A 14,816-nucleotide genomic window follows, 5' to 3' on the forward strand; every position below is an offset into this window, starting at 1 on the left:
GAATTTCTCATTCCAGGGGTTGCCCGTGATGGAGATGGGCAACACTTCCATCTTGTCCGGGTTAATTTTTAGGGAGTTTTTAGACATCCAATTAACCGTGGCTTTAAGTATGTCCTGTAGCCTGGTAGACGCTCCTGGACCTTCATCCAGCCGGATGATAATCTGGGTGTCGTCGGCGTAGTTATATACTAGGCAGTCCATCCTATTCAGGAGTGCAATCAATGGCTGCAGATAGATGTTGAAGAGTAGGGGTGACAAAGCAGAGCCCTGTGGGACCCCGCAAGTAATAGGCGCGGAGGTGGAAAGCAGGTCCCCCAGCTGTACTCTTTGTGTCCTACCCTGCAGGAATGATGCAAGCCATGCCAGAGCTGTGCCCCTGATACCAAAAGACCTCACCCGTGACAAAAGTTGTTCATGACACACGGTATCAAAGGCCGCGGAGAGATCTAGTAGTACCAGGGCGCTAGGTGTTTTTATATATACGCCCGGCTCCTCAATTCATCCAGAATTGATAGCATGACTAGTTCCGTGCTATGGTTAGCACGGAACCCTGCCTGATTGGCCTCCAGCAGGTTGTTGCTCTCTAGATGTTTTGAGAGCGATACCAACACATGCTGCTCAATCACCTTAGCCAGAAAAGGCAACTGGGAGATGGGACGGAAGTTCTTTAGACACTTTGTGTCCGAACCAGGTTTTTTTAATAGAGGGATCAGGCGAGCCTCTTTAAATGCTAGAGGGACCTGTCCTGTGTAGAGAGAAGTGTTCAGTAGGTGCAAGACTTCTTCCTCGATGCCCAGTAGTGTCAGCTTGAATACTTCAGGCGGGCATGGATCCACCAATGAACCGGATTTAACTCGGTCCGTAATCATGGCTAATTCCTGCTTTACAATTGAGGGGAACTCGGCTAACGAAATGAGATCCGGCGGAACAGTGTAGTCAGGTGGGCTAGGACAATCGAGGGGTATAGTTGCAGCGATTTCTCCCAGAATATCGGAGATCTTACTCACAAAGAAGTCCTGGAACCTCTGGCAATCCTGCTGGGTGAACTCAGTGCTTTGCTCTTTGTTTGTCCTGAGCTCTGACAAAACCCGAAAGATTTCCTTCTGTGGATTCCTAGCTGCAACTATTCTTTCCTCAAAAAAGACCGCCTTCCTGGTTTGGATGGCTAATTTGTAGGTCGCCAGGGAAGACATAATCTTTCTTGGCAGTAGCGTCATACTCCTTCCGCCATGCACGTTCTTTCCTCCTCACCCCACGTTTCATGTCACGTAGGGAGTCATTATACCAAGGGGCCCCAGCTCCCCTATCCACCTTCTTCACCCTACTAAGGGGTGCCACCAACTCAATGGCTCTCCCCAATTTGTGGTGGAGATGTCCACAAAGGGCATCAACGTTGGCGTCCTGCTCCTTTATCGGCGGAGACTGTTCTAGGAAAGACATCATTCTCTCTCCATCAAGATTTCTCCATTTCCGGGCCATTTTCCAACCTTCCCCCGACTTGGGCGAATGGCCGTTCAGAAGAATTTTACATCTTATTAAAGAATGATCAGACCAGACGCATGGCAGAATCTCTGTAGCGCCCTGGACTGGCATAGTGGTCCAGATTAAGTCAAGCGTATGTCCCTTCTCATGTGTCGGTCCATTCACCTGCTGAGTGAAGTCCAGGGAGGAAATTGCCTCCTCAATTTGTAGTGCTTGACCCTCTTTAGGGGATTTCTCCCAATGATAATTGAAGTCTCCGACGACAATCATTTTATCATATCTTACTCAGGTCGTATTACATATAGTACCTGCTTTCTCCACTCAGGGGCACAGTTGTATTGCAGAAGAGGCAGGATATGCTTGTGCATCTTCTGTAGTACAGATAGCTCTGGTCCACATATAACAACGGTGCTATCTCAAGGGAGCATCCACTCATTTGAATGGGGGCGTGGTCCCATGCAAATGAGGTAAACAGATTGCGCCTCTGTGCCCGGGCTCTATTATGGACACAGGTACAGAGGCAAAAAGGCCATCAGAAGACGCACTGACTGTGTGCCACATAGAGGAGGTACAAAGTCAGGGGGTGGGGGAGGGAGAGAGCGCGAGCGGGGGAGGGAGAGAGCGCGAGCGTGAGAGGGAGCGAGCAAGGGAGGGAGCGAGCAAGAGAGAGAGCTCATAAGGCATCCCCCCATCAGATATACACAGGCCCTCAAAGCAACGCCTGCAGAGAGATCTCTATCCCTCCTCCCTTTGAAGTGCAGATGGAAGCCTCTTGCACTGTGAAAGACTGGGAGGCTGCTTCAAGTAGCTGCTCCGTCTTTCACCGAATGCGTTGCCCCCAGGGAAGGTGCAAGTGCACAGCTGTGCATAGGGCAGCGCATGGATTGCAACAGAGTGCACTGTCCTTGTTTGCGCCAAGCACACCTGCTTTAAGGTACAACATGATGTAAACTGATAAAACACACCTATTACATACTACAGACAGACCTATTGCAGGGGCATTACAGGAGACAACTCACTATGGCTCCAAAAATACAGCAAGTGAAAGGATGATGTACAGTCAGGAAAAAATATATTCCTTTTAAGCATTTGGTTATTTTGCCATGATTCACAGGAGCCAGTGTACTCTGCACTCCTGCTGCTGCCACCGCCATAGTCATCTGTGGAACCTCCACCATGTCCTCATCACTTTCACAACTCTACCACCAACAGATATTTCGCTGACGTACAAATGTCATGCAAATCTTATGACCCCTGATGCGACCATAGTACATGTACTGATAGAGTGAAGAGATATGTATCGGAGAGTGGCGAAAACCATTTCTATACATCAACGTTCTGGGTGAGGAATAAACCATTTGAGAAAATACAGCTGTGGCATTTAATAACCAAATGAGCGCGCACAGTCAGCCAGCTCACCTTTAGCGCTTCATGAAGCTTGGATAGTTCAGAGCTCGTAGGATTATTCAGATCATTTCTCTCATTTGCTATTTGATGACATTCATGGCTGAGCTTAATGTTCTCAAGCACCCTGCAGCTGTGCTTCCACTCTTCCAGTTCTGAAAACAGCATTTCACAGTGAATTAATAATACAACAGCATGTAAAACCAAAGTATTTCAGGGATACAGAAAATGTGTAAATACGACAGGCTGCAATGCTAGTTAATACAATGTATAGGTAATATTTTTAGATACATTACTAAAATATATTAATATATTTCTGCTTCCCAGCTAGTGGAATGTGTTTCAACCAGGTGAAATGCTAGATGTGCGCACTATTTTTCTATAGGTTTTTCCATTATATGTTTCAGCAAATAGAAAGGCAACCGCTTGAAGGTGATGCTTTGTCGTCACCTTTCAATAAAGCTTCCAGGAGACCTGGAAGGGACAAGCCAGAGATCCACATCCTTCCTCATCACTTCAACAAAACAGTGCCGCAGCTGCATGGAATGTTGAACAGTAGCTGCTGCCTTACTGTCCTGCAGCCATCCGCAACTTGCGCTTCTCTTTTCTCAGTGGTCCAGCTCATTGAATTTTGACCATTGCTTAGCAGAGGTGGCGCAGTACTACATTCATGACTAGCAGGGCCGTGAAATAACCGAACCCTGCCTTAGTGCACTCCCACTTGCTATACTGCCTCCCACGGCAGCTCCAGGCACTTTTCTTCTAAGACTTGCTTGTTAGACCTGACACCCTTGGCGTGGTTTTTTCCCCTATCTTTTTGCCTCTGCCTCCTGTATTTTTGATGCTGTGCTGGATTTCGTTTTTGCTGGCTTAGATGCTTTGGACACTCTGCCACTGCTGATCAGTGCCAGAGTGTAAGTGCTCCCTATGGAAATTATCATATTGATTGGATGTACCGGATTGGCATATTTGTATCACCACGAAGTCCCTAGTAAAGTGCACTGGGTGTGCCAGGGCTGGTGATGACAGATGCTACTAGTGGGCCTGCAGCGCTGATTGTGCCACCCACATGAGTAGCCCTAAAATGGTGTCTCAGGCCTGCCACCGCAGTGCCTGTGTGCAGTCAGTGAACTGCCATGTCCTCCTGGTCAGTGCCCCCACTGGCTAGGCCTAACCCTTCCCTTTTTGTGCACATTGATCACCCCTAGGGAAGGTTCCAGGTACCCCCCTGGGCAGGGTGCAGTGTATATGAAAGGTAGAGCACGTACTAGTGCAGGTAACATGCTCTGGTAGTGAACAGCAGCCATCTTGTGTGATCACTGCTGCAAGGTTATCTTGCTCCATAGACTAACATGGGGGAGGCTGGGCCCAATGGCTACCAGCCTATCTTCCCATAGGAACAAGATAGGACATAAGTGATTGATATTCCTGAACTCAGAATTTAATAACACATCTTTTAGGAAAGGTTGTTCTGTGTTTGAGAACAGTACTTTTAGAAAGTGGCTGTTCTCTTGTCTGACCTTTCTGTGTGCCTGGACCTGCTTGTGGATGGACTGTCTGGTTTGAGGGTGACAGGGGCTGGGGAGCCCCCATGAGGTTGTCTGAGTCAGCCTTAGGCTGAATGACTGCATCTGCAATTAGAGTGGTGGGAGGGGATAGCACCTGGGATTGAATACGGCTGTGCCTGCCTGCCACAATGCTGGCTCCACCTCCTGCTGGGCAACTGACGACTCTGCCCCTCACTCTGAAAAGAAGGAAGAAGCCAGGAAAACAAAGTACTCCAGCACCACCCAGAACTGGTTTAGACCGGGCTCAGGGCCCACTTGCACAAAGACTTAAAAGACTTTTAGGGGTATAAGAGAAGGACCCCTGACAGCAGATTTTTAGATTCTACAATCAAGAGGAACCTCTGCCAGAAGAAGAACTGCTGTGGAAACTAAGGAAGACTGCCCTTGCTGTGTGCTCTGGGGCTGACCTGTTTAGCTGTTCAACTGAAGGAGAGAAGAAGGGGTCTTTGCTGTGTGCTGTGTCTGCAAGAATCTCCAAGGACCTGAGAAGAGCTGGCCTCCTGTCCTGGAACCCAGGGTTAAAAGGTTCCCAAGCATTTCCAAGACGCTGTGAAGTTCGTGCTGTGTTTTGCCCTCAGTGCGTGATTCTAACTGCTGGCCGGGTGTGAAGATCGATGTGCTCATCGGCACATATTTGAGGGTGACAGGAAGATCGTGGTGCCTCCTTGTGTGAGAGATCGACCCAAAGATCGTGTGGCCTCGTGGGTGATCTGTTGACCACTTGCACCCCAAATCAGCCCTTGCAGCTAATCACCGCCGCTGCTCGGGCTTGAAATTATCAAAGAAACACCGTCCCCGACACGGAGCTGTGGCCGAAGAATCGAAGGGGCCGCGCTCTGATTGGCTGCCAGAGAGAAGCTTTCCCGAGGTGCCGCGCTGTCATTGGCGGGCTGCGGGAGGCTCGTCCTGGAAAGCCGCGAGGTGATTGGGCCGCGTAGGAGAAGCCTCGACGTCATGAGGGGCTCGCCTGTGGAGAGGCGCACGGATTGGGCACCACGAGGAGTCATCGTCTGAGGGCGCCGGGAGCCGACTCGAGGTAGCGCTCCCCCCTCCCTCGCAACTTAAGGTAATCTGACCAGGAAGAGGAGCTGCGTCCAAGTGCGGAGAACGCCCTGTCTTTGCCGAGGCAGCCGCATGCATCACCCGTTACCAGCCGCACCCGCCTCCAGGTAATCAGACTCCCAGACGCTCGTTGATTGTCGAGAGCGGGCTGAGAGCTAGCGGGGCCGGCAGGGACTGCGAGAGGGTCTTTCTCACCAGGAAGGCTGCCTTGTGTAAACACGGTACCGGCGCTTCAGCAGAACAGAGCTAGAGATCCGGCATTCTTGCTGCTTTCAAGTATTACAACCTCTACACCCATTTTCCTTAGTTTTTAAAGACTGAGACTGAACTGTGATTCCCCAATACCTTCCTAGAATAGCACAAACCTCAAGAAGAGTCAAGCGATTTTGTAGCTGTATTTTGCCATTGGTTTGCATTGCCTAAACTGAAGATAAAGTTATATATTTTTATATACTTACTTGTGTGGTGTCAGTTTGTGGTGTATTCTGAAGTTATTGTGTGTGTTAAGTGCAACTACCCTACACATTGCCTTGGGGATAAGCCTGTCTGCTCGTGCCAAGCTACCTAGGGGGTGAGCAGGGGTTATCTACAGTGTGTATCCCTTTACCCTGACTAGAAGTAGGGGTCCCTATTTGGTCAAAGGTACTTACCTCTGCCAACTAAAGACCCCCAGATCTAACATTACTCCTACTAGTTCTGCTGCGTGTCCCAACCCTTCACAGCTGGGGAATATCATGGGGAACATGGCAGAGATCAGAGCAACCTCAACTTTACATTCCCAGTGGGATGCAATGACAGGCCAGTCACAAAACACTGCAATTCCGGCTGCCACCAGAGCCAGGGAAGCAACACACTCAGAAGCCCATCACTCTATACAAGCAGGAGGAATAGAGGTGGAAGCCTTATAACAGAGCTGTGACAGAGGACAGCAGTTGATGGAAAACAGACAGATATACAGGGGAGTATCCCTGCAGCTTCCCCAACCTGCAGGGCAGGATGCACCATCCCTTTTGTGTTCTTGCAGTCATGAGAAGCAGTCACCAAGAGCCGACTAGGGCAGCGCAAGCCAGTGGTGTACTGTTCCTCTACTGAAGTGTTTACTGAAGAGAGCTCAATCTTTTCTTGGAGCCACACATGCAATGGCTTATACACTGAGCCTGAGCAGCCACCATTTTATGGAAACGCCACAAGTAGAAAATAAAAAAGTTGTCTGCTGATGCCTAGTTTCGATGTTTTCCTAGTTGGACAGCATTCCACTTCAAATAATTATTTAATCCTTCAGCGGATCATCATACTGTCTATGTTGGTAATTCAGCTGTGCACTCAACACTACAGTCGGTTCTAATGGACTTTGAGGGATCATAAACAAAGGATAAAAGAATAACGCAGACCAGGGGAACAAGAGTGGTCAACACCCCCAAGGGAACCATCTGCTGCTTCCTGGACATGCACTTTTGAATATACAATAACAGTAAAATACAAAAGCCTTGAAGTTTAAGTTAACGCTGCCTTCCAGGTTAACATCTCCCCCTTCATAACATAACAATGTGTATTTTAAAGCAGACATCAACTCTCAAGAGTATCGTGGTGCGGAAATAACAGATGTTTTACATTTTATTCGAGACGAGAGATGCAGGTTTGCCTGCCTAGGGAGCATATGCAGAGATCAATCAATCCATCCATCTGCTAACAAATCACAATCGATCAACTAGCCCACACACAACTTTTCCATGTATTCAGAAGGAATACACTTTCACCAACCCAACAACCCACTTTGCATCCTCCTCCTTACTGCCATCGGTCCATAAACGATCCAACAAACACTGATCATCAAACCATCCTTAAACCGTCCACGCAAAATACACCCATATGCAACCCATCACTGCCTCTTCATCGTCTCATATTAAATGACCTCTTTTATGTCATCCAATGTTAGAACTCAAAGCAGCTCAAGAGCAAAAGAAGCCTGCGCTACTGGTGGCTGTGCTTTAGCGGTTCAGTGAATGAGACTGATGCCTGCACAATGACCACAGCTGTCTGTGCTGTGACTGCAGTGTCTTTAGGGAAATCACTCTTCGGCGTGGACATGGTCAGCTGAGGTGTGGGAGGCGTTAGAATATTTTCATCTTTTATCATTTTTAGTTTACATGTGCCTTAGCATAGACCCCATCTTGAGCTATCTGCTGCATTGGACTCGCCTCTCAAATACACCAACACAGAGTGAAGATATCCACCAAGTTCCAGGACAATCCTTGTAACCTGGGGGCACCAGTCAGTCTTCTTCCCTACGCTTAGGTGAATTTGAGAGAATAGTTGGAGTTTGAAAGAGATCATTACCACCTTGTCCAGTAGCCACTTCATAGTCCTCACTCTATCTCTGCATTTTTTCTGCACTACATGGACTAATGTGTTCACAACTGGGATCTATGTTTGACCAGTGATCATGGGTTTCAATCTCATCGGGTCCTCTCAGTCTTTCATCCGTCGGAAGTCAATAAAAGAAGTCCTGTTGAGTTGCCCCAAACCCTGTGACAAGAGGTTGCCCAAGATCATAGACAGAACGTTGTTCCTCTTGTTAATTGCAAAGGGCCATAATAAAATCCGACGTTATGTACCATCAACATCAGTTCCCCTCCTGAGGGGTTGATTTCATAAATGTAATTTAAATGTGAGCTACAACAAACTTTCATAGCGCCCAAAATATCCCAACAACATTGAATTCATATTAATTTAATCCTAGTAATTATAGGGATTTGATAAATTGCACATAGAAAACTCTTGATGCTATAATCTCTAGTCAGTATCCCTTCTCACAGCAGTCTTTCAGAACAACTAAGTACAAGTTGCAATGGGAGCATCACAATCCATATCCCTTCACAGGCCAAGGGATTGCAAAACTACTGCAGAAAGCAAACATTTTACATCGTCCACAAGCATTTAATGTTTAAAAAAAGCATATACTGCACAAGGTCCTCACAAGTGAAAAGGTAAGTTCAAAAAAGCAAAGAGGGATCTCTTGTTAAAGTATTTTTCAAGCAGGTGACATGTTGGGGACTCAAATGCGTGTGAAAAATGTTAATGGATCCAAATACTGTCCTTTACTGCTGTTTCTCAGCACTGTAAACAGGAAGTGACTATTGCACAAGTTAAGATGCTCAATTTACCTACCTCTGATGGATGGAAGGGTTAAAATCACATCCAGAGCATTGCATTTGTCAGCGCTGAACCATACTTCTGGCTAAAACTCGATCTGTGAACATGGCAGAGAGACCAAAGGGGACATCTTCTTTGATTAAGAGGAAGGTTTATCTTTTTATTGCGAACCTCACACAGCGATGAGTTGCTAATAATTGTGGTATGTGCCAGCACAGCTCAAAGTGTGCCTTATTGGGGTGGGCTTAGGACAATTCCAGAAAAGAAATACAGCAACTCCCTTGGTTACAACTGAACATGGAGGAGGAGGAAGGCCATTCCAAATTTTAGGTTGACCTTTAATAATGCAGGAATTTCAATCCGATCAAAACTAAGCATAGTAAATTTAGGTTACTTGGGCATCTAAAATGTGACTATGGTAACATTAAGAATAGCTGCACCTCACTAAAATCTGTAGTAGGAATAGATACTGTGGACACTAAAGAAAAGACCCAGTTGATGCCTAAAAGTTTTTGTGGCATTTAAAATTATAAATTGGGACTGTGGCTCAACCTCCAGTTTAGAACTAATGTAAGCCACCAAAGAAAAAACCTGTTGAAAGACAATAGCTAAAAGGGCACGTTTCAACAAAAGACCCTCCAGCGGCGAGCCACTAGCACTGCAACCACAAATAGTGATGGTTGGGACTGCTAGTTTCAGAAGCTTAGGACAGGATACAAGGGATTGGATGCAGAAAACTGAACCCTGGAAAAAGGTCTTGTTGGACTTGGCCCTTTTTCCAGGGTCATCCCTGAACTTTTTGCCTTCCTCCTGTATTTTGTCTGACCTGTTTTTGTTGGTTTTATGACTATGGGCACTTTACCACTGCTTATCAGTGCTAAAGTGCATATGCTCTCCCTATTGTAAATTGATGTATGGATTAGTGACTCCGCTATTGGCTTATTTGATTTACTGTCAGACCCTAGTACTGTGCACTGCAGGTGCCCAGGGCTGGTTAATCAAATGCTGCTGGTGGGCTTGCAGCACAGGTTGTGCCACCCACAGAAGCAGCCTGTAAAGTGTGTCTCAGGACTGCCACTGCAGAGCCTATGTGCAGTCTGGTACTGCCATGTTGACTGGGCAAATGCACCCACTTGCCAGTCCCTAAACCGTCCCTTTTCTGCATATTAGTCACCCTATGGTAGGTCGAAGGGCAGGGTGCATTGTAGATGAAAGGTAGGACATGCCCTGAGGTGTGTGGCATGTCCTAATCGTGAATTACAGCCATTTTCGGTTTTCACTAATGCAAGGCTACCTATTCCTCATAGGCCAGAAAGGACAGTTTGATTATGTATGTATGTGTGATCTTATATAGCGCTCGACTTACCCTAGGGCATCTCGCCGCTTGCCTTGGGAACCCGTCCTGGCTTTTCCCTGTGAGATAACCCGTACTGGGCATCCCCAAGGTGAAAGCCAGGCATTTCGCCGCGGGGGGGCCGTAGTGGAGATTAAGCAAGCTTAATGCCCAGAGTTGCAGAGTGTGAACCCGTGATTAGAGTGGGCACCGAAGCGAGAATTATCGAGTCCATGCACTATTGGGCTCAGGACCCTGCCGCGTCGGGAATTGAACCCTGGTCCCGGGTCTGACCTCTGCTTCAGGGTATGCCTCCTCTAACCAGTGAGCCACACTTCTCCACTTCATCTTATAATTCTAACTGACTCCGGGAACTAGGTAGAAATTCGAGTTTAGTATGCCTGAACTCAGAATGATAAAATACATCTTTTAGTGAAGTTGGTTTTAACATTGTGTTTGAAAATACCACTTTTAGAAAGTAGGTATTTTCTTGCCTAACTATCCAAGACTGCCTCTGCTAGGTTGTGTATTCCTTGTCTGGAGTTTGAGTGACAGGGGCTGGGAGATTCCAGGAGACAGGGTGAGTCAGCACAGAGATGAATAGAGCTATCTGCATGTAGATGGGTGGGAGGAGTTGCACCTGGGACCTGAATAGGGGCGGGCCTGCCTTCCACAATGCTGGCTCTACCTTCTGTGGTGTGTCTGATGTCCCTGGCCCACACTGTCAAAGGAAAGGAGTCTTGTCAACAAAGTGCTCCAGGACTGACCAGAACTGGCTTGGACTAGGTTCATCACCACCCCCTTTTCTGAATCGTTTTTGGCCACTATAGGTGTGGCAGGGTATACTCAGACATGAGTCCCTTTCTCACTGCACCATCAGGATTCAAGCAAGCCGGGCCGAAGAAGGCTGAAATGCCAGAAACCGGTCCCTGGTAGCTTGTCTCCTTTCTGGTGAAGAATTGGCTTGGTAGTTTAGTCTGCCCTGTTCCCATGATGCACTGGGCCAGGGACAGACTGATTTGCATATAGCCAGGTTCTGAGCTGGGATGGTGCAGTGAGATAAATAACGGTGATGGATCAAGCCCTGATCTTTGGACTGGGTAAGAGTGGTCTGCTTAATTCAGACACTCTGTTCATCACCACCCCCTTTTCTGAATCGTTTTTGGCCACTATAGGTGTGGCAGGGTATACTCAGACATGAGTCCCTTTCTCACTGCACCATCAGGATTCAAGCAAGCCGGGCCGAAGAAGGCTGAAATGCCAGAAACCGGTCCCTGGTAGCTTGTCTCCTTTCTGGTGAAGAATTGGCTTGGTAGTTTAGTCTGCCCTGTTCCCATGATGCACTGGGCCAGGGACAGACTGATTTGCATATAGCCAGGTTCTGAGCTGGGATGGTGCAGTGAGATAAATAACGGTGATGGATCAAGCCCTGATCTTTGGACTGGGTAAGAGTGGTCTGCTTAATTCAGACACTCTGTTCATCACCACCCCCTTTTCTGAATCGTTTTTGGCCACTATAGGTGTGGCAGGGTATACTCAGACATGAGTCCCTTTCTCACTGCACCATCAGGATTCAAGCAAGCCGGGCCGAAGAAGGCTGAAATGCCAGAAACCGGTCCCTGGTAGCTTGTCTCCTTTCTGGTGAAGAATTGGCTTGGTAGTTTAGTCTGCCCTGTTCCCATGATGCACTGGGCCAGGGACAGACTGATTTGCATATAGCCAGGTTCTGAGCTGGGATGGTGCAGTGAGATAAATAACGGTGATGGATCAAGCCCTGATCTTTGGACTGGGTAAGAGTGGTCTGCTTAATTCAGACACTCTGTTCATCACCACCCCCTTTTCTGAATCGTTGGACTAGGTACAGGCACTCTCTGCCTCCAGAGACAAAGGATTTTGAAGTATGAAAGAGGGGACCCAGACCCCAGAGAAATAGATCACTTATGGAAAACAAAGAACCTTTGCTGAGGAGAGGAACCAGAGAAACTGAGGAGGAGACTATCCCTAAGCTGCTGGATGTTTGGGGGATTGGCCTGCAGTGGTTGCCAGACTGCCAACGAAAGGAGAAAGGACTTTGTGCTACTTTCTAATCAACTTGTAAAGGATTTCAAAGGGCTTGAGATAGACCTTGCCTCATGCTAAAGTCTCAGGGACAACAGATTTCAAACAGCTCACCTGTTTTCCCTTGCTGGGAATTGAAGTGCCTGCTGTTGAGCTGGGCCTTCTGAGAGAGAGTGTGTCGCTGGGAGCTGGAAAAGCGACTCAACATGTAGAAGCGTGTCGCAGCCGTTGTCGACGCATCACTGGAGAAGAGTATCGCTGTCACAGCAGACGCCGTCGCATCACCGGAGGAGCGTGTTGCAGGGCCTGTCGCGGCTCAGAAGAATCAGTGAGCCGCTGCACAGCCGTCGTCGTGGCATTAAGACGACAACGCCATTTTGTTTCATTGCACCGGATCTTCATCGCATCATGGCGCTGCTGATCGCATCACCATGGAAGCGCAGTAAGAAACCGACGCATCACCTCCCCACGCGAAGAAGAACAGACGCATCCCCCATGCAGCAGTAGGGAACCGACGCATCACCGTTCTTATGTGTAAGGAGCAGACGTTATCACCTTCCCTGCAACTCTTCCGTTGTATAGCGTTACGCATCCAAAGGTACATTGAACATAAAGTGTCGCATTTTACATCTACAGAGAAAAAAGCTATTTCTACCATTTTTAAAGTACAGTATTGTGGATTTTTGTCGTTTGTGGTCTTGTGTTAAGTCTATATAAAAATACTTATTTTTATACTACAACTTGTGTGGTGTCCATCTGTAGTGTTGTCACTGGGTTACTGTATGTGTTTACAAATGCTTTACAGACTGCCTCTGAGAAAAGCCTGTCTGCTCATGCCAAGCTACCAAGGGGCTGAGCAGGAGTTATTTTAGGAGTGTAACCCCTTACCCTGACTAGACTCCAGGGTCCCTATTTAGTCAAAGGTACCTACTTCTGCCAACTAGAGACCCCCAAATCTAGCATGTCCTATCACCTCAAGTGTAATAGGATGGACTGTTTGGGAGTCGACAGGTGTGTAAGGAGATGAGCTAATGGGTCTAACAGCCTAAATAGTTCACACCACATGCAACTTGGTTACCATTTAATAGATGGTTCAGCATTTGCTTTGATACAAACACTTGCCAGGAGGCTGGCTGAAGACCAGCTGGACATTTTAGTACCCATGAAGAGCTATTGAATCAAATAACTGCTTATTTAACAACTATTGATATTTCGCAACCTGAGGCCATTTAGGATCCTCTTGGAATGTCAACTTCATCAGATTGCAACCCTTACCCGGGATTCATGCAGGTTTCCAGGGAAACAAGACTTTATAGCTAAGGAGTTCCAGATGAAAAGTCAGACCAAGAACAGTATGTTCTCCTGTATTCATCCCAGTGGTAGAAGAAGCAAAAAGGATCAGTCAATTGGACTGCTCATTACTCCCAGCTACCTTCTCGAAACTATGATCCTCTGGAGCATGCTTGGGAACAGAACGTACCAAAGGCCGGAAGATATGCCTCACTAAACATGGGTTTCCATCAGACATGTGACCAGATTCACTATGGGAAGCAAAGCATGCATCCCTCTGAGGCTTTTCCACTGAGTCAAGTCACCTGTATCTCTATGCTAAGGTACCATTTAATTCAGACTCAACATGAGGAGAGGATTGTTTTTAAAGATCTTCCAATGTAACGTGCGCAACGACAAAAATGTATTTCTCAAACTAATAAAAATCACTTAACAGTTCTCTATAATCCCTCTATCCCAATCAAGCATTATTAGCACAGCAGTGTAAGTTTTTTTTTCTTTTCTTTTTTATCCTCATCTGCCCGACACTCGTTCCATAGATGCAAAGAAAACACACCAACCACCTCACTGCCTTCGGGAGCAAGGCCCTGATAATTGAGCCGCTTTGCAAACTAGGCAGAACTTATTACGGATTGGCGGGAGATATGGTGCACCTTGTTAACACTCCTAAGTTTATTTTAAGACGGTCATGATTATTTTTATATTTGAGAAGCATTAAATACCATATTGTGATAATTTATTCTATGTGTGGTTCCATAATCCTAATTGTTATCCGTATTAGTCTAATGTCTGATTACTGAACTCCACTTTTGGCAAAAGATGCCACCTTCTTTTCCACCTCTCGGAACGAAAGCAGATCAGTTAACTCAGTATTCAAAAAGACTTTATTCGGTTATAAAACGTTGACAACCATAAAAGTACATAAAATCACAGTTCAAAATCAATTCACATATGTCATTCAGTAAATTTTCTAGTTAAAATAGTTAAAAATACAGAGACTCGTAGCTAAAAGGAGTTGTATACAAACAGATATTGTTTGTCTTGAATGAAAAACATTTCTAAGAAATACAGAAACAGATGCCACTGAAAATATGTCTTCAAGTTTCTGTATAGCTAGGAAGGCTGGTCGACATTGTCTAAAATTTAGGTATTTTGAAATGGGCATGATCAACCTTTGCCTTGGTACGGTATAAAATTTACCAAAAAATAAAATATGGATATCTGATTGAGTGGAGGTATTATCACACGGGCATTTACATATATCAGCAGACCAATCAGTAGTAGCGGGAAAACTTAATAACCTAAATACAATCCCAAATCTGAATCTTGTCAGCAAAAACCTTTCATGTGCCGTCATCCTTAAGGTCAAATAGGGTTGTATTGCCTGCGAAGTTAACTCATAGATCTTTATTTCGTATGTAGGAAATCAGCATAAAAGACAGCAATTAAATTAAAGTTCAAATCAA

At 46.4% G+C, this 14,816-nt stretch overlaps 1 protein-coding gene across 1 annotated transcript in view; it reads right to left on the minus strand.

The window, feature by feature from the left end:
* KIF20B (kinesin family member 20B) overlaps window positions 1-14,816 on the minus strand; it is an 870,233-nt gene that overhangs the window by 273,247 nt on the left and 582,170 nt on the right. The window contains exon 25 of the mRNA XM_086921981.1: window positions 2,902-3,041. Coding sequence (XP_086778107.1) covers window positions 2,902-3,041 — 140 coding nt within the window. The remainder of the gene's footprint in view (window positions 1-2,901; window positions 3,042-14,816) is intronic.

This window comes from Lissotriton vulgaris, chromosome 5, assembly GCF_964263255.1.
Source record: "Lissotriton vulgaris chromosome 5, aLisVul1.2, whole genome shotgun sequence".
NCBI lineage: Eukaryota > Metazoa > Chordata > Amphibia > Caudata > Salamandridae > Lissotriton > Lissotriton vulgaris.